Here is a 22,471-nt window from a genome sequence, read left to right on the forward strand (position 1 = left end):
GGGCAGCAAAGAGAGGCCTCTGGCGCCACCGTGTGGCAGGTGCAGGAACATCGTCGAGAGCGCTTCGCCAGCCAGAGCTGGTCCACAGGCTGGAGCAACAGAACTCAAGGCTACTTTTCTTAGAGACACAAGAGTTTCTGAGCTGAAAAGCCCCCATGCAAGGCCTTCTAGTCACACCTCTGCATTTTACAGATGGGAAGACTGAGGCCCAGAGAGGACTGGGAACACGCCCCACGAGGCAAATCTGTACAAAACCCCAGGTACCTGATGTCCAATCCAGAGCCCTTTCCACGCCACCACCTGCCCCTGCTTGTGGGTGGCGGGCTTCTGAGGGTCCCTCCGCTGAGGGTTCTGTGTGACCAGAGAGAATCCGGCCAGATCTGAACCCCACCACCCCCAGCTCTGATCTCCCTGTCACATCATTCAACACATATCTCTGAAGAGCAGATTCTGTGCCGGGTGTCTAATTAGGCAGCGGGGAGATGACCGTGGCCCTCACGAAGCTACGGCCTAGGGAGGGGCACAAGCACCGACCACACCGAGACAGACACAAGTGTTCGCCTCCATGTCGAGAAGTGACCTGGGAGAGGTCGGGAGGAGATGTTTGGACAGAGAGCTGAAAGCAGAGTTGACTGAGTGAACAGGGAAGGAAGGGTGTGCCAGAAAGAGCGAACAGCATGTGCGAATGCGTGGTAGAGTGAGAAGCACGGTGCATCCCTGGACCAAAATGGGAAACCAGCCCTCATCTTCCAGGAAACTCCCAGGACAGAAACTTCAGGTTTCTTTCTTGTTTATCAGGCATCAAAGAATTTCTACCCTGATCCTCAAACCAACCCAAGACCTCTTCCAGCCAGGGCGGTGCCTGGGACTCTCTGAGCCTGGGACCTGAGGTGCAGGGAAGGGGCAGCAGGGGCCTCCGTTTGCATCCCTGGCATCATCGGGATAGGAGATGTGATCTGTCCAACAGGAAGGAGGAGGTGGGAGGTGGAGAGTCGTTGGGAGGTCTGTGGGGGGGAATCATTGGCACAGATCGTGGTCCTGGGTGGGGATACTCACCCTGGAACTTGACAACCATCCCTGTTGGGCAGATGGAGTGAGGGAGGCAGCGGGCACAGGAGTTGACGACTGATGTGCCACAGAACATGCCAGTCCGGCACTCGCAGACGCGGGTAGAGTTCCATGAGCATGGCTTCTTCTCCACGAGGTCGTCTAAGGGACACAGAGAAGGGTCACCAGGGACAGAGGGAGGGCAAGGGAAGGGACTCAGAAAAGTTCCAGGGACAGTCCAGCACATGAGGGAGAATGCTGATATGGCATTCTGTTGGGCAGGGCAGCTGGTATGTCCAGCCCTTCCTTCCAGAGTGTTCCTGATGTGAGGACTAGAGGGCAGGGGGGGTCCATGAGGCAGCCTCCACCTCCCAGCCTACATCCTTGGAGATGACTAAAATGGTATTAAAAAGAAGTGAATGTCCCAATATTAAAATGGGCAAAAAAGACATGGAGGAGCATTAAGTGCAAACTTCTCAGTGAAAGCAGCCAATTGGAAAGGCTACATACTGTGATTCCAACTACATGACCTTCGGGAAAAGACAAAACTACAGAGACGGTAAAAAGATCAGTGGTTGCCAGGGTTTGGTAGGGGGTGCGGGAGGGGAAGATGAATGGGCAGAGCACAGAAGATTTTTAAAGCAGTGAAACTATTCTGTATGATAGTGCAATAGTGGATAAATGACATTACACATTTTTCAAAAATCATAGCATATACAACACAAAGAGTGACCCTTAATGTAAACTATGAACTTTAGTTAATAATGCACCAATATTGGTTCATCAACTGTAACAATGTACCACACTAATGCAAGATGTTAATACTGGGGAAAAGTGTAAGGAGAGCGGCATATGGGAAATCTCTGTACTTTCTGCTCAGTTTTTCTATAAACTGAAAACTGCTCTAAAAAAAAAGTCTATTAAATTTTTGGGGTTTTTTTTAATGGGCAAAGGATTTAAGAAGACTTTTCTCCAGAGAAGATATACAAACAGCCAGTAAGCATATGAAAAGATGCTCAATGTCATTAGTCGTCCGATCCATCTATGAGTCATCAAACCAAAACCACTATGACAGACCACGCCATATCCACTAGGGTGGATGGAATAAAAAAGACAGACAATGACAAGTGTTGGCGAGGATATGGGGAAACTGGAATCCTCATAGAATGCCAGCAGGAATATAAAGTAGGACAGAGCTGTGGAAGGCAGTCTGGCAGTTCCTCAAAAAGTTAAACATAGATTTACTATATGATCCAGCAATTCCACTCTTAGGTACATACCCAAGACAACTGAAAACATATGTCCACACAAAAACGTGTACATGCATGTTCATTCCAGCATGATTCATAATAGCCAAAAAGTAGAAACGACACCAATGTCCATCAACTGATAAATGGATAAACAAAATGTGTTATATCCATATAACACAATATTATTCAGCCATAAAAAGGAATGAAGTACTGATACACACTACAACATGAATGAACCTTGAAAGCACTATATAAAGTGAAAGAAGCCAGACACTAAAAGCCACATACTGCATGAGTCCATTTATATGAAATGTCCAGAGTGGGCAAATCCGTAGAGACAGAAAGTAGATTAGTGATTGCCAGGGGCTGGGAGGAGGGGAGAATTGGGAGCTAAGGGGGTTTCTTTTTATTAGATAGTGGTGGTGGTTGCACATTGTGAATATAATAAAACCACAGCACTGTACACTTTATTTATTTTTTAATACATTTATTTATTTATTTATTTTTGGCTGTGTTGGGTCTTCGTTGCTGCGTGTGGGCTTTCTCTAGTTGCAGCGAGCAGGGGCTATGCGGTGCGCGGGCTTCTCATTGTCGTGGCTTCTCTTGTTGTGGAGCACAGGCTCTAGGCACGCGGGCTTCAGTAGTTGTGGCACGTGGGCTCGGGCTCTAGAGCGCAGGCTCAGTAGTTGTGGCGCACGGGCTTAGCTGCTCTGCGGTATGTGGGATCTTCCCGGACCAGGGCTCGAACCCGTGTCCCCTGCATTGGCAGGCGGATTCTTGACCACTGCGCCACCAGGGAAGTCCCACACAGCACTGTACACTTTAAATGATGAATTTTATCTTTAAAAAAAATCACTGGTAAAAATAATAATTAAAGAATGCAAATATCCCTGGGAAAACAAGAAGGGGCATTTTTGGTCAACCAGAAATGATGAAGACTTCTTAAATATGGAGGGCAGATGGATGGAAGGAGACCACAGTCCAAAACGTACCCCATACGACTGATTATGCTAGGAGAGGCTCTAGGTGCTTGTCTCCAACTGGGTGAATGGTAGGGGCAAGCGGGAGGGAATCCCACAAGGAGTGCAGCAGAAGCACCCAGGTGGGTCCCTCGCCCCACATTCCTCATCCAGTCACACCACAGAGCTAGAAGCCAAGCGTCTCCCCAAGGATACTCGGGTGAGGTGAGCTGGGCGGCGCCCCCGGGCTGGTCAGCTGTGGGGGAAGGAAGGGACCCTTCAGACCCAGAGGACCAGCCTCTGACAGACCCTGCCCGGCACCTCCACCCCACCCGCTCATCCTCGCAGTCCCCGGAGGTGGATTTCACAAGCCCCACTCGCAGACCTCCACCCCACCCCAGTCATCAGATCCCACGCGCAGAACTCGAAGTCACCAAAGACCAGAAGAAACCAGCACGAAGAAGAAAAAGCCCCAAACTCAAACAGAACTAACGCTCAAGAAAACAGATAAAAGAGAATACAGGACAAGCCTTTGGAATCAGTACAATTAATATCCTCAGACATGCAAAAGGAAATTGCAGCTATGAGAAGGAATCCCCTGGAGCACAGTGACGCGTTCCTCAAATCCTGTTTCAAATGGACTCAGAGGAAGACTACATTTCCTAGCCTCCCTTGCAGATGGATAGGCGGTCATGTGACTTGGTTCTGGCCAATGGGAGTGTGGGCAGCAATGATTAAAAGACACAGACACACACACTCCTACGCCTGGCTCCTAAAACCATCTCGGGACCCTCTCCTCTCTCTTCCTTGTTGTAGTGACCCTGGTACAGCCCCTCACTCTCACCTAAAGCCTAGAAGCTGTACTGAGGAGAGAATAAAATCCTGATAATTTTCAAAAATCTGAAGACTCCACCTAAAGACAGTGGGTAGACATCCACGAAAACAAAAGAAAAAAACACTGAGTAGCTGCCTGCATGTCATATCAAAGGCCTGGGCAGAGGCAGAAAAGACTGCGTGGGGCTTCCCTGGTGGCGCAGTGGTTGAGAGTCCGCCTGCCGATGCAGGGAACACGGGTTCGTGCCCCGGTCCGGGAAGATCCCACATGCCGCGGAGCGGCTGGGCCCGTGAGCCGTGGCCGCTGAGCCTGCGCATCCGGAGCCTGTGCTCCGCAACGGGAGAGGCCACAACAGTGAGAGGCCCGCGTACCGCAAAAAAAAAAAAAAAAAAAAAAAAAAAAGACTGCGTGGACTTGCCAATTCCCTAGTTGGGGGAATGAGTAGAAGCTCCAGGAGTGGGGGGCACCCCTCTCTAGGCAGCAGGAGCTTGGTAAAGACCATCTGACAGAACAGAAGGCAGAGCCCCGCCACCATGACAACACCCATCTCTGGCTGCTCTCTGACCCCCACCCAGGCCACCCTGAGGCTCCTAAAACGAGTTTCAAAGGTAACAGTCAGGATTCCTCAAGAAATTAAACATAGAATTCCTACATGATCCAGCAATTCCACTGCTGAGTGGGTAAAGAATTGAGAGCAGGGACTTGAACAGCTATTTGTACAGCTATGTTCATAGCAACAATATTCACAATAGCTAAAAGGTGTAAGCAACCCAAGTGTCCATGGACATCAACGGATAAACAAAATGTGGTGGATCCATCCAATGAACTACCATTCAGCCTTAAGAAGGAAGGAAATTCTGACACATGCTACAACACAGATGCACCTTGAAGATATTACGCTAAGTGAAACAAGTCACAAAAGGATAAATATTGTATGATTTCACTTCTATGAACATCCTAGAGTAGTCAAATTCATAGAGACAGAGAAGAGAATGGTAGTTGCCAAAGGCTTGGGGTGAGGGTGCGGGGAGCGAGGAGGAGCTAGTGTTTGATGAGGAGAGAGTTTCAACTGGGGAAGATGAAAAAGTTCTGGAGCCGGATGATGGTGACGGTCACCCCAAAATATGAATGTACTTCATGCCGCCGAACAGTACATTTTTAAATGGTTAAAATAATAAATTTTATGTTATGTATATTTGACCACAATTTTTTTTTTAAAGTAATTCTTGGGAATTCCCTGGTGGTCCAGGGATTAGGACTCAGTGCTTTCACTGCCGTGGCCCAGGTTCAATCCCTCGTTGAGGAACTAAGACCTCGCAAGCCCCGCCGCACAGCCAAAAAATAAAAGTAACCCTGAGAATCCCCAGCTGATGCTCTGAGCTGGGAAGACGAACTCAAGGCCAGTGAGATGGGGGGCAAGTGTGGAGAAATCCCTCACACTGTATCAGGGACAGAGTTGCTGCCCCGGCTAAGCTCAAGCAAGAAGGAAAAGTATAAGAAGGCGACAGTGCAAACATGCTATAGCAGGAAAGATGGAAGGGAGGGAGGAGGGAAGACAAGAACAAGAGAAAGATCTAAAAAAGATAGGAATATAGTTTGCAAGGACAAAGAACCCAGTCTGCAACTAACAAGCAATCCCAGGAGTGCTTCACACTATAAATGAACTTAATAAGAATAGTAATTCAATAAAGGAAGAGCTCAAAAAAAAAGATGATGTTTTAAAAGGATGAGATAAGAAGGGAGACTGCAGAGCAAAAGAAAACAAATTGAGATGCACACCACCATAATTAGACATTCAGTAAGTGAACTACCAGTGTCCTGGGGGCTCTGTCTTGCCCTGGGCAGCAAGAAACAAAAAAGATTAGAGAGAAAATTGAGTTAACGGCATGAAGAAAAGATTGAGAAAATACCGGTGAATGCAAGGTAAAAAGACAGATATTAATGCAATTAATGAAGGTGATAGACAAGGAGGAAAGGCAAAGACAATCAAACATAAGAATAATTGGTATCCATCAAGTTGACACTGAGATATATCTGTTTAGCAGAGGTAAAATCCATGTCAGTTCCCCTGAAATGAAGGAAGAACTAAATCTGCAGATAGAAAAGACATACCAGATACCAGGAAGATTTGTTTCCAAACAATTAATATCAAGGCATATTCTGGTTAAGTTTTTGATCCTTAAGACTAGAGAAAGAATGATTCTTGCAGCACCTACGAAGAGGGGGAAAGAAGCTGACTGCAGACTCCTCCACAGCAATAACCATCACGAGAAGACAGTGCACCAGTGCCTACCAAGTTCCAGAGAAAATATGTCCCAGGCATAATATTATACCCGCCCAAGCTGTCATTCCAGTTTAAAAGCAACAGATATTCTCAAACATGAAAAAAGTGAAGGAAGGTGCAAAGATGAGTCCTCCCTGAAAAGTCCACATGACAGTGAAACCTCACCAATCAAGTGACAAATCAAAATGAAAAATTCAGGAATGAGAAGCTGTGATAAATGGACTCATAGGGCACAATGAATGAATTTAAATAGCAAAAGAAAGCTAACATGCCAAGGGACTTAGGGCTACAGAAAAGATGATAAACATCATAGACTATGACGAAGCAAAAATAATGTAAGCAATAAAAGTCAGGAAGAGGATGGGGAGGCCAGTGAGCCTTTTTTTTTTTTTTTTTTTTTTTTTGCGGTACGCGGGCCTCTCACTGCTGTGGCCTCTCCCGTTGCGGAGCACAGGCTCCGGACGCGCAGGCTCAGCGGCCATGGCTCACGGGCTCAGCCACTCCACGGCATGTGGGATCTTCCCGGACCGGGGCACGAACCCGTGTTCCCTGCATCGGCAGGCGGATTCTCAACCACTGCGCCACCAGGGAAGCCCGAGCCGTTCATTTTTCATTACAGGGAGTCAAGCAACTCTCTGCTACCCCAAAATTGAAGCAAGTAGAATATGACTGTACCAGAAGAGACAGTCATTCCTTAAATCATTCCTAGCCGCTTATTGATTTTCATCACCTCTTTTGTTAATTTCAGAGGGTTTTTTTTAGGAACTACTGTCTCTTGTGATAGTTTAGCTTCTTCACTTTGGCTCCTTCTTCCTCTGATATATTTGAATAAAGTTAACTGTAATCATTTTCACGCCATAAATAGTATGATCCCATCCTCTTAAAGATTCCTTCTTTCTATGTGTGTATAGTCTGCCTGGCTACTAACCTACCCATTCTTCTCTCTATAGAGAGGGACAGAGAGGTGTCAGTCACCCACTGGTGGGGGAGGGGCAGAGTTGACTTTCTTCCTTACACTTGTGTATTGCTTGAATTTTTATGATGGACGCATATAACTGTTGTTTAATAAAATGTGGTCGTTAATTTAAAAATTTTTAAAGACACACCAGAGAAATACTAACATAAACAAGAATGGCAATATTAATATCAAACAAAAATGGAATTAAGGCAAACACATTATAAGAAACAAAGAGGTGTCTTTCATGTTGATAAAACGTCCAGCCCACCAAGATAGCAATGATACTCATCAACATTGTACCTAATAACATAGCTTTGACATGGATAAAGCAAAACTAGAACACAATGAAAATCTGATGAAAAACAAGCATATTGGGAGATAGATTTTAACATGTCTATCTCAGAAACCAACCTCTGTGAAGGTGACAAAATAAATAAGGATGCATATTATTAAAATAACATAATTAACAAGCTTGATCAGATACATATACATGGAATTTTGTACACAACAAGCAGACTACGCATTTTTCCCCCCAAACACACTAAACATACTAAAAAGCATGAAAATGTATTAGGCCACAAGAAATCTCAACAAATTTCCCCACCTCACCCCCCAAAAAACCCAACAAACGCGAGATAGCACACAAACCATATTCACTACCCACAATAAGAAATTAACAAAGAAAGCACGCATTGAAGTTCTCCTGGAGGCACTGTGGTCTTAGGGAAAGAACACAGCCCTTCGTGTCAAACCAGCAGCTAAAACTCTAGTGCTGCAAATTACCACAACATTGTAATTTTGGAAAGGCCCTTAATTTCCCTAAACCTCAGTTTCCTCACTGTAAAGCTGGGATAAGAAAAGAATCTTCCCCTAGGGGTTTAGCAAAGATTAAACTTAATACGTGGGACTTCCCTGAGGGCACAGTGGTTAAGAATCTGCCTGCCAATGCAGGGGACACGGGTGAGATCTCTGGTCCGGGAAGACCCTACATGCCATGGAGCAATGAAGCCCGTGCACCACAACTACTGAGCCTGCGCTCTAGAGCCCACGAGCCACAACTACTGAGACCGCATGCCGCAACTACTGAGCCTGCACGCCTAGAGCCTGTGCTCCGCAACGAGAGGCCGCCACAGTGAGAAGTCCACGCACCACAACCAAGAGTAGCCCCCGCTCGCCGCAACTAGAGAAAGCCCGTGCGCAGCAGCGAAGACCCAACACAGCCGAAAATTTTTAATTAATTAATTATTTTTTAAAAAGTAAACTTAATACATAAGTATGAGTCCCTCCCTTGAGGAAACATGGTAACTAAGTCTCTCTAAAAAGTATGGATGCAGGGAATTCCCTGGAGGTCCAGTGGTTAGGACTCAGCACTTTCACTGCCGAGGGCCTGGGTTCAATCCCTGGTCAGGAAACCGAGATCCCACAAGCCGCACGGCGTGGCCAAAAACAAACAAACAAAAAAGTATGGATGCAAAAGATCATGGTTGATATCAATTCACAAATTCAGAGGGGGTAAACTGAGGCACCAGGGGGCTGATTCAGAGTACAGGCACCAAATCTTTTTTTTTTTTTTTTTTTTTTGCGGTACGCAGGCCTCTCACTGTTGTGGCCTCTCCCGTTGCGGAGCACAGGCTCCAGACGCGCAGGCTCAGCGGCCATGGCTCACGGGCCCAGCCGCTCCGCGGCATGCGGGATCCTCCCGGACCGGGACACGAACCTGCGTCCCCTGCATCGGTAGGCGGACTCTCAACCACTGCGCCAGCAGGGAAGCCCCAAGGCACCAAATCTTGATCCGCCCCACCTTTCAGATTCTCTGCCTCCGCTGCCTTCCCACCCCCTCGAGGCTCTCCATGCTCCCTGGAAGGAGCCCCTGGAAGAGAGACACAGCCCTTACCTCCAGAACAGCTCACACAGGCTGTGCAGCGGCCATTTCTGTCCAAGTAGTAGTCGGGATCACACTGCTTCCTGCAGTCATCGGGCCCCTCAGGGCACAGCTCCTTCAGGGAACGCCCTGGGGAAGAGAAGCAGAGAAGCTCCAGGTCAGGCCACCTTGGAGGGTCATTGCTGCTGGGGTGTGGGCAGGGCCTGCCTCAGAAAGAGGTGACTCAGAGGTGACAGAGGTGGAGAGAAATGAGCTCCTGAGGAACATCGTTCAAACCTGAGTTGTGGCACCATGGACTACTCTGTTATTGACTCAATTATTTCCCTTTTGTCTTGTTTAGGCCTGAGTTAGGCTGCTGTTCGTTACAACCAAAGGAATCTAGACCAGCCGATCGCAACATTTCTCGTGTCCCCTAGTCATTCTGGGAGAGCCTGTGGACCCTGCTCAGAATCACGTTTTCAAGTGCACAAAATAAAACACTTAGGATGACGAAGGAACCAGCTATGTTGGCATACAGTTATCAAAGCGTTAAACAAAATAATTTAAGATGTAATACATGTGATTCTTTGTAAACTCATTAAATAAGATCTAATAACTATCATAGTTTCAAAGTCGTGATGAAAATAAACAAGGTCTTATGATATCTGCAGCAGTTGTAACATAATATGAGAACACCTGGTTCTACTGATGGAAAAGCTGTAGGTTCTGCTAGTACGGCTGTGCTTTGTTGCTTTAGTTCATAATGGAAGGAATTCATAAAGGGAATTTTTGTTAGAGGCGAATGAAAATAAGTGAACTCAATCAGGTTCATGGCTTCCCTGAAATCTACTCACGGACCCTTGGGAGTCCATGGACCACAGGTAAGAGTCCCTGCTCTAGAAGAACATGCAAGAACCTCTCAAAAGTACTAGCTTGATGGTACATACCCTCTAGCTCAGGAAACTTCAGTAGCTCCCCAGTGGGCTTTCAGAGAGGTAAATCTGACCCACCACTCCTTGCTGAAAACTTTCAAAGACTTCTTATGGCTCCCAGGAGAGAGGTCTAGGTCCTTACCATGGTCAATGCCCACTCATATACCCCTGGCTCTATTCTCTAGCCACACTGGAGTCTCCCTGTTCCCCAAGGTGGCCCTGCTCCCTTCTGCCCCAGGGCCTTTGCACAAGCTGGTCCTCTGCCAGGACTGCTTTTCCCCTCTTTCCCCTAGTAAACGCCCACTCAGCCTTCACATCATAGTCAAGGCATCACTTCCTCAGCAACTTGGATAGGACCCCTGTTATAAACCGTCAGAGACCCACATACCTTGCTCTCTTACACCTAACTCTGTTGTAATTCCATATTTATTTAGAGGATAAACTTAGTGTCTGGATTTCCCACATGAGTGTCAGCTCCTCAAGGATGGATCTTTCTGTGTCTGCTCACCAGAGTCCCCCGTCACAGGGGCTGGCACGTATTCGATCAATACATGTTCTGACAACCTAAGCAATACAGACTCCTCAGCCTGGCACACCCAGGCCTCACTCTTGTCTGCGGACTCCTGGTCTGGCATCATTGTACCTCATTTGCTTCATGTACTCTGTACCCCAGCCAGCCTGGGCCTCTCCCATCTTTTCTCTAGCACTCCTCAGATGTCCTGGAATGTTGTTATGGGTTGAATTATGCCCCCCCCAAAAGTGAAGTCCTAACCCTCCAGTATCTCAGAATGTGATCTTATCTGAAGACAGGGCCCCTACAGAGGTCATCAAGTTAACATGAAGTCGTTAGGGTGGGCCCTCATTCCGTATGACTGGTGTCCTTAGAAAAAGGGGGAAATTTTAGATACAGAGACAGATATGCACACAGGAAGATGCCCTCATGAAGAGTGGAGGTATGCTGCCACAGGCCAAGGAACCACCAGAAGCTGGGAGAGAGGTCAGAGCCTTGCCTGGAGCCTTCAGAGGAAGCACAGCCCTGCCAACACATTGGTCCTGGACTTCTAGCCTCCAGAACTGTGAGAAAATGAATTGCTGGTGTTGAAGCCACTCAGTTTGTGGTACTTTGTTAATGGCAGCCCAGGAAACTGATATGAGAGATACCCCCTCCATCTCCATTTCCAACCCAGGGAACCCTTCGTATCTAGCCACGTTCGGCTGAAACCACCCCCCCACCATGGACCTTTCCTGATCACCTGATCCTTTCCAGATTCCCCTCCTGGGTCCCTTTAAAATCGCCTCTCAGTACCAGGGGCTGTTCTGGCGTGAACTTTAGAAAACCCTCTGTTGCAGGATACACACTCACAGGTTCAGAGTAACTGAGTTGGGGGTTAGTCTGACTCACTAGACTCACACTTACTGACCACCAACTTCGCGCCAGGGACTGATTTATTTTTATTTATTTATTTGGCCATGCTGCAGCATGTGGGATCTTAGTTCCCCGACCAAGGACCGAACCCATGCCCCCTGCAGTGGAAGTGCGGTGTCCTAACCACTGGACCACCAGGGAAGCCCCAAGCACTGATTTAAGAGATTGAAGGTGAGGTCCCTGCCCTCATGGAACTGACACTCTAGGCTGGGAAAGAGACAGCACGTAAAGAAAGAAATTAGCGGGACTTCCCTGGTGGTCCAGTGACTAAGAGTCCGTGCTCCCAATGCAGGCGGCCCGGGGTTCGATCCCTGGTCAGGGAACTAGATCCCACATGCCGCAACTAAGAGTTCGCATGCCGCAACTAAAAACAGATCCCGCGTGCGGCAACTAAGATCCAACGCAACCAAATAAATAAATATTAAAAAAAAAGAAATTAGCAAGTGGGTTCAGACTTCAGAGACAGACTCCAAAGAACATACAGCAGGAGCTCAGGGAGAGGAAAGCAGTGGAGAGTGGAGTGACAGAGTGAGACAGCGGGGGATGGGGGGGCCTACTGAGTCCCAAAGGACTGAAGGACGCAGCTGTGCAGGGGCCGGGGTGGGGGTGGGCTGGAAGCATTCCAGGCAGAGGTAATGGCCAGTGCAAAGGCCCTAGGGGAGGAAAAGGCGTGGCTTGTGCAGAGGACAGAAAGGCCATGGGCCCTGGAGTAGAGGGAGCAGAAAAATGATGAGTGTTTATTGACTGCTAGTTTCTTCTTTTCCCATCTTTCACGTAGATCTTCTCCCCTGAGCACCACTTTCAGAATCAGAAACGAAATGGTTAAGAAAGCCTCAGGGGTTGTGCTGGTTCTGAGAACTGGTTCCCAAGTGTCCCTCTGTCCTGATCCTCCCAGTCTCCGCTCAGTGCCTTTCTGACTCCAGATGTTCTCACAGTTTGTCCTCACTTTCCGGTCACCACCTTCACCTCTGCCTCAGCATTAGGCAGGCTGGCGCCAGCTGCTTTGGGCCCCGAAACTCTCACGGGCAGAACTGCTCTTCATTGAGTCTGGGCCGCCAGCCCCTCCGCCCTGCCTTTCCCCAACCCCCTTCACCCCTTTTGCTTCCGCCAAATGGAGCCCCTCCCAGGTCTTGAATGCCCATCCTTGCCCACTCCAGGCCTTGGCATATTCTGTGTCCTCTAACCAGAGCACACCTCCTCCCCACCTTGGCCTGGCCAACCCCTGCTTGTCCTCAGGATGCCTTTGGATGCCACCTCCTCAAGGAAGTCCCCCCTGCATTTTCCAACAAGGTCAGGTCCCCCAGGAGTGTGTTCTCATGGTTCCCAGATGCTAACTGCCTGTTGCAGCAGACATATTTTGGAAGGACTTTTCAGCCCACAGGCTGCCCTTCTTGGAGAACTGCCCTCATTCCCCCCGCCCCCGCCCCACTAGCAGTGGTCCAGGGCAGCCCTCGCCTTGGGGAACCAGAGCAGAGGTGGACATCTGGACTTTTCAGAGCCATCAGATGCTTTCTTCTTGTGCTTTGGAATTGGGGCTGAAAGATGTTTGTCGAGTGTCCCCCCTGTTGCCCTGAAGAAGGAGTGCAAATGGGGAGGGAACTGTGGACCAGCCGAGCTCAGCCAGAGCAGGGAGGGCAGGGGAGGCCTCCGCTTCCTCCTTGGAGAAACCCTCAGCTCCCCCAGGACAAGATGGGGTACACCCACCTGGCCCCAAACAAACTGTGCTCTCTGCCTAACACCAGGCCTGGCTTCACATCATCCCCCCACGCCTGCGGGGGAGACCCCTCCTATGGGGGGTGAGTGTGGGCACAAAAGGTAGGGTGATCCAGGAAGGAGGGTGCAGAATAGGAAGGGGGTGTAGCCCGCACACAGACTCTTCACTGGTATGTCCTGCTGCCTCTCCAAATGCAATGCCTCGGGGTCAGCACCAAATAAGAGCGAAGGGCTCAGGACTCTAGTTAGACAGCCATGTTTGAGCCCCGCCTGAGCCACTTACTAGCATGTGACCATGGGCAAATCCCTGATCCCCGCCATGTGCAAGTTTCCTCTTTGGGGCTCCTATCAGGGCTCAATGAGCTAAGAGAGTTACAGGGCTCAGCACTGTGGCTGGCGTGGCACATGCTCCACCAATGATAACCATTGCTGTTGTTATGAGTCAGTAAGTGAGCTCCCCGTCACTGGGGGGTGTGTAAGCAGAGGGCTGGGGATCAACTGTTGAGGATGTTAGAAAGGGCATAACAGGTCTGGGTGGAAGGAGGGATCTGATGACATCTTAATTTCTCAATCTCAAAGGTCTCCCCGTTTCCTTCCTCCACCAACCGGCCCCGGTACACAGCTGAGTGCTGATTGCAGACAGCGGGCAAAATGTCAGAAATTTCCCCGAGAGACAAAGGAAGGGGTTTTTGTGGGTTTTTCATTTTTCCTTTCTTGCATGCCCGGAAGCACAGGGTCAATAAAACTCCAGCAAAATGCCCCGCCCACCACACCAGCATGGGGCGCTCAGCCACCCCCGGTCACTGGGCCTTGGAGACGGAACATGTGGGGGAAGGGAGCCCCCTTTTCCCAAGTTACAGCATCTAAGTGGAGGGAGCCTGAGACTGAGATGTCACCCTCTCTCTCCCCACCCACTCCCCATCAAGCCCTGCTAGGCAGGCATCAAGGGGGGCTGGGGGGCATGGGAAGGAAGTGTCTGTCTTTCTCCCTGCGGCTGGGATTGCAGGTCCTATGGAAAGTCACAGAGCCCTGTGGGCCACACCACTCAGGAGCCCTGACCGCTGCTCTCCTGGGGAGATGCGGTGTTGTTTAAGCCCCCAGTCTGCGGTATTGCGGTATTGTGTTATGGCAGCCTGAGCATACTGAGACAGATGGGTAGATGTATGGGGGATGGGTGGCAGAAAGAAAGGGAAGGGGGATGGGAGGCAGGAGGAGAGAGAGATGGACAGGTTAGTGAGTGAGTGAAAGAACAGCTAGGTAGACAGGCAGGTACGTGGGTGGGTGGGTATGTGGGTGGCCGGCCCTTAAGTCACTAAAGTCCCAAGCACTAAAAAAGCAGGGGAATCCACCTGTTACATACTTCAAGTCCAACACTAAACCAGGAAATAAAAGCGAGACAGTCCAACGAAGTTCTACTTTTTCCCCTACAATGACTTCTTACAATCATTTTTGGAAATAAAAAATATCAAATTCTCTCCCAAAATATTTCTCTTGGTCCTTGGTGGCCTGAGCATGGGCTGGGTCTGTGCTCATGGTGGAGCAAAGAGGCTGCAGGTCTAGGAACAGACTGACCAGGGTTCCCGCCCAGCTCGGGCCACATACCCTTGGCGATCTTGTGCATTGTGGCCTGTCGCCATCCTCCAGACAGCAATGCTGGGCCCTCTACCTGTTCTGAAGACCCTTGCCCACTTCCAGTGGCTTGCTGTCCTCAAAGCGAGAGGCAGTTATGATGAGCACATAGGTGCAGTCCTCCCTCACACCCTCTGCTGGCATAACTAATGTCTTTCCTCCCCCATGAGTCGCTGTTCCCGGAGGTCAGAGACCACAGCTGAGCCCCTTGCAGCTAAGGCCACTGGATGTGCCTTGGGACTTTGATAACAACCACAGGGGATGGGGATGCTTCATGACCTTGTGACCCTGAGCCTCATCTGCAAAGTGGGGAGAACAAGACCCATGCCTGTTCTGGAAGGATTTCCTGTTGGTGCCCTTCATCTACTCATGGGGCCCATCATTGTGCTGGGGGCAGGTGAGCCTTCCAGGAAGTGAGCTCTGGGCAGGGAGACTGGTCCCCAAGTGAGCTATAGTCCTGGCAGCCCTGGGACAAACGAGTTCCCAGGGCAGAAAAGATGAGGCTTGCCAACTGCTCGTAGGCCCGGAAATGAGCGGCGGTCAGGGGGTGTCAATAGCCCAGGCTCTGGGGTCATAGAACCCTGGGCTCCAGCCCCAGTTGGCTCCCCCATTTCCCAGCTCTGTGACCTTGGGTGACTTGCTTAACCTTGCAGCACCCCTAAAAGTCTCATCTGCAAAATGGCGATGACCAAGGATGATGGTGAAGATCCTATGGGAGGACGCAATGCGCGGGAGGCCTCAGACTAGTGTATATGCCGGGAGAATTCAACAAAGAGCAGCTATTCATTAAAACCTATAGCCAATGGCAATGACGATGTTGGCGCGGGTCTTTCCCACTCACCAATCTCCCAGGAGTGTTGTAACTTGAGGACAAAACTCCCCTCTCGTCCCCATTCCCAACACCCCTACTCACACTCGGGGCAGCGGTAGCAGCACTTCCCGGCAGCCTCGTTGTAGTAGCGGCTGGAGTCCCCTCCACAGGCATCCTCGGAGACTCGACCCTGGAGGGTGAAACACACTGGTGAGACCAGGAGGGTCCCAGACACCCACCCTCCATCCTGCCCCTCAGGTCCCAGGAGGCCTGGTCTCCACTTGCTATCAGGCCAGGCCTGAGGTGGAGCCTCACGTTATAGAAGTCAGGACAGAAACTTCCTGGAACCCGCTCCACCTTTGGTCTTCCCAGCGGAGGTGGAGGCAACCCCAGCCTTCCATAACTCAGGCCCTAAACCTTGAAATCTCCCTTGACGCTCTCCTCCAGTACTCACACCCAGCCCATCAGCAAATTCTCTCAGCCCCTTCGGACCAACATCCCCACCTCCTCCACCTGGTCCCAGCCCCCAGCCTCTCTCCCTGGGAATAATTCACTTGCTTCCTACTTGGCTTCCAGCATGGGCCCAGCAATAAGAAGCTCTGGTAAACTTGTCTGTTGATGTCTAGCACTCATGCAGAAAAGCACACAGATCTCAAGTATATACACACTGAATTTTTACAGCATAAACACATCCTGCCACCAGCACCCAGATCCAGAAACAAGATACTAGTACCCAGCACCCACCTCCTGCCCCTTCCCGCCACGAAAGTCCCCCCCACCCCGCTAACCTGACTTCTACACCAGAGATTTGTTTTGTCCGCTTTAGAACTTTACCTAGATAGAAACGTACACCCTGGCAACTGGCTTTTTTAACTCAAAATTCTATTGTGAGAATCACCCACATTGTTGCAAACAGCAACCATTCATTCAAGTTCACTGCCTTGCAGTATTGCATCCCCTGAATACGCACAATGTATCTACTCTACTCTTTTTTTTTTTGAAGATGTTGGGGGTTGGAGTTTATTAATTTATTCATTTATTTTTGCTGTGTTGGGTCTTCGTTTCTGTGCGAGGGCTTTCTCTAGTTGCAGCGAGCGGGGGCCACTCTTCATCGCGGTGCACGGGCCTCTCACTATCGCGGCCTCTCTTGTTGCGGAGCACAGGCTCCAGACGCGCAGGCTCAGTAGTTGTGGCTCACGGGTCTAGTTGCTCCGCGGCATGTGGGATCCTCCCAGACCAGGGCTCGAACCCGTGTCCCCTGCATTAGCAGGCAGATTCTCAACCACTGCGCCACCAGGGAAGCCCCTCTACTCTGCTCTTGATGGACCTTTGGGTTGTTTCCACTTTTTTGATCATTATGAATAATCCCACTAGGAACCTTCTTGTACCTATGTTTTGGTGCACATATGCACACATTGCCATTGGATGTATACCTAGGAGTGGAATTGTAGGGTTCAAGTATGTGTATGCTTGGCTCTGATTGATTCTCCATACAGTTTTCTAAATTGTACTAATTGACATTTCACTGCAGGGTGTGTGTTCCAGTTGCTCCACATCTTTGCTAACACTTAGTATAGTCAGTTTTTTTTAATTTTAGCCATTTGGGTGAGCATATAGTGGAATTTCATTGCGTCTTTTATTTGCATTTCTCTGATGAGTGATGATGTTGGGTACTTTTTCACATGTTTATCAGCTGTTTGGATATTCTCTCTTGTAAGATGTATATTCAGGTCTTTTGTCCATTTTTTTAAAAATTAGATTGTCCGACTTTTCTTCCTGATACGTGGGAATTCTTTATATATTCTGGATACAAGTTCTTTTTGAATATATGCACTGCAAACCTCATCTCCCATCTTATGGTTTGCCTTTCCACTTTCTTACTGGAGTCTTGTGATGAACAGGGTTCTTAGTTCTAATGAAGTGCAATTAATGTATCAATCTTTACTTTTACAGTTAATGTTCTATTTAATGTCCAATATTTGCCCACCCAATGCATTTAGATATTCTCCTACATTGTCTTCTAGATGGTGTTACTTAGCCTTTCCTATTCAGATTTCATTTTGGTGTCTGGTGTGAAGTAGAGTCAGGACTCATTTTTTTTAAGGAATAGGCATTTTTAACGAGCTCCCCAATGTTCCCAGGGCTCCTTGAAAGCTAAGCCCCTCTGTTAGGGGCTGGTTCATGAGAGGAGAGCCTCTGCTGAGTTTGGGGGAAGGAACTTTGTCCTTCCTGCTGAATGAGAGGGGAGCATGAAGCAGGTTTCTGGGAAGACCCATAACAGGGAGTTCCAGGAAGGGAGAGTGGGAGGGAGTGGGGGAGACAGGGGAGGAGGGAGCTGTGTCCCACCTCTCTGTCTTCAGCATCCGAGATGATGCCTGGCAGACAGGAGGTGGCCACTCATGGGATGAATGAGGTAGGGGCTTTCTTGGTTTGGGGGAGGAAAGCAGAAGCCCTTTACCTGCTGGGGAGAGGCCTGGTCGGCCCAAGGGGATTCCCTAGTCTTTTCTCCACCCGAGGGAACTGTGAAAATAATAAACGAATACGTCTGCTATGGGCAGAGAGCAGCAAGGAGGCCAGCGTGGCTGGAAGGTGGACACGTGGAGTGTCAACTACAGTCTTCATTTTTCTTTGTCTGCACATCTGAAATGTTGCCACATAAATTCGAAATGATAAACATAACCTACATTTGCAGACACCAGTCACACAGCACTTATGCGTCTCATGTAATCCAGAGCCCGGGGCCTTGAGGACAGTCTGTTTGCCAATGGCGCCCAGCCATCCCCTCCAGCGGAATCTCATTCTTCTCAAGTAAACAGAGCCTGTCTAGGGGCAGAGACCTGCCAGGACAACCCAAGCTTCTCCCTGACCCACAGCGTCTCACCATGCGAGCGCGGAAGCCTATGGCTGGGGTGGGCTGGGGGGCAGGCGGCGTGAGGGTGCAGCCCTGCTAGGCCTGCTGATTGTGTGGGAAATTCTGGGCCCTTGGCCTGGGTTTTCCCCTCCTGGCCTGCCTGCCCCTCTCACTGATAGCTGTGGGCTCTGACGGGGACGTGGCCCTGATCACTCTCCCAGGGCCTGAGGGGACAGCTGAGGGGAGCCCAAATGCTTATCCTTCATCTCCTGCCACCTCACCCTGGGTCAGTGGAGGGCTGGGAGGGGCAGAGAAGAAGAGGGAACCCATGGTATTACCTATCACTCCCCCGCCACCAACCATGAGTCACACATCACCTCCTTTAGGCCACCCCCAGCCCTTTGGGGCCAGATCACCACCCCACATTACAGATGAGGAAACTGCCGCTCAGAGAGGTGCAGTTACCCACCCAAGGTCACACAGCAACTAAGCGCAGACAGGAGATTTTGAGCTTCACTGTGTCCTCAGTTCTCTCTCCCTTTCTGGGCCACAGGCTGCCCATCATGAAAATGAGAAAGGTCTAATGTGCTGAGAAGGACGCCACATCACATCGGTGGTCTTCCTACCAAAAGTCCACAATCTGAATCAAATCATGAGGAAACATCAGATAAACCCAAACTGAGGGGTGTGCTACAAAACAACTGGCCTGGACTCTAAAAATGCCACTGCATAAAAGATGAGGAAGAGCTGTGGAATGTTCCAGTATAAAGAGGCTAAAAACTGGAGAACTGAACGCAATGTCTGGATTGGATCCTGAATCAGGCTGGGAAGGGGGATATGCTGTAAAGGAGAATATTGAGATAACTGGCGAGATTTGAATATGGGCTTTACATTTGATTATGTTCTATCAAGCTGAATGCCTGAAAACTTGTTTATGTAAGAGATGTCCTTTTTGTAGAAGAAACATGCTAAAATATGTAGGGGTGAAGGATCAAAATGTCTGCAACTAACTAGCCAAAGGTTCAGTAAAAGATGATAAGAATAAAGTGCATACATAAAGACAGAGAGTGAAATAAAGCAATTGTACAAAACCGCATGTGTGAATAGTAGCACCCCCTAGGATTCTAAGTGCTCAGGAAGGAGAGGGCAGCTCTTTCCAACAATAAATCTGTGTAAATCCGTAGTTTGCCACCAGGGGGCGCGATCATCTCACCGTCCCCAGGGACAGTGGGATTTCAGCCAGGATGTCCAGCTGAAGCCCACCAGAGCCCCAAGAAGGGAGTAGAGAACTTGGGGGCCTCCGTTCCCGGGTGGGGCTTACGGGAGAAGGGCTGGCCCCCCCGACCCCATGGAGGGGCCGACCCCGGCTTCCCCCAGCCATTCCCAGAGATGTAGGTGGGGTCCAGGCTGGGGCATAGCTCACCCCATCCCCTAGCACTCATCCCAGACATCCCCAGGCCCCTGTGACTGGCCTTCTCTGGAAAAGACACTTGGGACTTTTCTTTGACTATGATGTCATGGCTTTACAAGCGCCCAGAAAATGGGTCAATGCAATGCACACACGTTGCAGAAGTAACAACAGCACTTACTGAGCCCAAGGGCCCTGTGAGACCCTATTAGCACAGAAATCTGTCTGGGAGAGGTGAAGAGCCTGCCCAAGAGCACACACCTTGTGGAGGGTCAGGCTCTGAGTCCAGTCAGCTGACCTGACCACTCCAGGGCTACACCAAACACCTACTGTGTGCTGGAGAGCTGACGGGTCCCAGAACTCCGTCCAGGGCCAGCACTCCAGTCGGAGTGGCAACCCCATCTTCCCAGGGTGTTCCCAGCCCGGAAACTAGAGAGGGGTGGAACCGGGGCCCTGAGCTTTGCCTTAGCAGCGTTGTCCGTGGTCCCCCAAAGCTGGCCCCCACCCGGGCTCAGCCCTCATCCCCGGCCCTATTCATTGCCCTCCCTCTGCCATCTCCCCATCTGCCCCACTGCCTCCACCCACCTTGGTCTCCTACTACCCACTCACATGGGCCCTTCACCCATAGCAGCTCCTGGCAGAGAAAGCAGCAGCCTCGGCGTCTACAGCAGTCTCTGAATTGTGAGGGCCCTGCCAGTTTCCGCTGGCCGTGGGCCCAGACCCTGGATGGCCCATCAACTCCTGCTGCCCCTGGGGAAGGGGGAGAGACAGCTGGGCCACCCTCTGACCCTGGCCTGGGAGGGAAGGGGGGGTCAGAAAGGGGAGAGTGGGAGGGGGAAGTCCGAGGCCTGGGAGGGGGGGCTTTTGGATGGGGTTCCCCGGCAGATTTGAGGCAGAGCAAGTTGTCCACAGGGTGATGAGCTATGTAACCAGAGGCCTGTGGCCCAGGCTTAGTGGCATCAAGATAAAGACGGACTGGCCTGAAACCTTCCCATTTCTAGACTTATTTTCAGGTTGATTTGGTTTTCCCTACAAAACCTGGTAAATTTCACTTTCAAAAAGCCCCACCTGGGGCTTCCCTGGTGGCGCAGTGGTTGAGAGTCTGCCTGCCGATGCAGGGGACCCAGGTTCGTGCCCTGGTCCGGGAAGATCCCACATGCCGCGGAGCAGCTGGGCCCATGAGCCATGGCCGCTGAGCCTGCGCGTCTGGAGCCTGTGCTCCGCAACGGGAGAGGCCACAACAGTGAGAGGCCCGTGTACCGCAAAAAAAAAAAAAAAAAAAAAAAAGCCCCACCTGGCCACAGCTGCAGAGACACAGGAGCAAGGCCACACCTGTAGAAGCCAAGAGCCTAGAGCTGAGGGCGAGGCGCTGGGGCAGGAGATGGAGGAGTCAGGTCAGATGCAAAATACCCACAAGGGCCGGAGCTGGGCAGAGCTGGGAGGCGCACCCCACCTGCACCTCTATTACTCACGGTGAGGTGTCAGAGCCCAGTGGCATTGGTACCACTTGGGAACTTGCTAGAAATGCAGAATCCCAGGCCTCACCTAGACCTACCATCTATCCCATTTTACAGATGGGGAAACTGAGGCACGGCGGTGTTAAGATACTTGCCTCAAGTCCCACAGCTAGGCAGTGTTAGAGACAGGATTTGGCCTTAGCCATGTGGCTCAGGCTCTTATCCAGCAGGCTCTGCTTCCCTCGTCCCGTCTGTTTAACCTCCAGCTCTACTCTCAAACCCACCAGCTCTTCCTCACCTCCTGCCTCTGGGCTTGAGAATGGCCAGCCAGGGTCTCCTCACATCCACCCATCCCCCGCATCCCACTTACAGTGCAGACGCCAGAGCGATCTTTTCAAAACACAGATCTGGCCTCCTCCCCTCCGCCCTGTTGAAGATGAGGAGATGGCTTCCAACCGAACTATGGATAAAGGCCAAAGTCCTGACAGTGGCCCAAGAGACCCTGCCGGGCCAGCCCTGGCCCATCTGGCCTGTGCAACCTCAGGCGCCCTCTCCCACCAGCCTTCTTCCCATTCCCACGTGCACCCTCCAGCAGCCTTGTACACACTGTTCCCCTGAGCATCCCATACACCAGGTCCAGCACATCCCAACTCATCCTTTGGATCTCATTCATGCATTCCTCTTCCCCAGGCACGCCCCCCACTCCCTGATCACCCCCATCCAGGTCAGGTCTCAGCAGGCGAAAATCAAGATGTGGACAAGGCTCTGTCCTTGCTGGAGGCTCTAGGGGAAAATCCATTTCCTTGTGGTTAAGACTGAGGTCCCGTCTCTTTGCTGTCAACTAAAGTTCCAACTTCTAGAGGCTGCCGCATTCCTTGGCTTGCGGCCCCCTTCCTCCATCTGTAAAGCACACAACAGTGGGGAGAGTCCTTCTCCTATCACATCTCCCTCTTCTTTTGTGTCATCTCTCTTTAATGCAGCCAGGAAAGTTTCTCTGCTTTTAAGGACTCGTGTGAGGACATTGGGCCCACCTGGATAATCCAGGCTAAT

General features: G+C 50.3%; 1 protein-coding gene across 1 annotated transcript in view; it reads right to left on the reverse strand.

Moving 5' to 3' along the window:
- The window catches only part of TNFRSF8 (TNF receptor superfamily member 8), a gene marked incomplete at both ends in the record, with an annotated part of 63,703 nt that overhangs the window by 29,749 nt on the left and 11,483 nt on the right, over positions 1–22,471 (reverse strand). Inside the window, 3 exons of the mRNA XM_082860184.1 lie at positions 1,057–1,209; positions 9,228–9,344; positions 15,808–15,895. Coding sequence (XP_082716310.1) covers positions 1,057–1,209; positions 9,228–9,344; positions 15,808–15,895 — 358 coding nt within the window. The remainder of the gene's footprint in view (positions 1–1,056; positions 1,210–9,227; positions 9,345–15,807; positions 15,896–22,471) is intronic.

The sequence above is a fragment of the Leucopleurus acutus genome, assembly GCF_964270905.1.
Source record: "Leucopleurus acutus genome assembly, chromosome: 2".
In the NCBI taxonomy this organism is placed as follows: domain Eukaryota; kingdom Metazoa; phylum Chordata; class Mammalia; order Artiodactyla; family Delphinidae; genus Leucopleurus; species Leucopleurus acutus.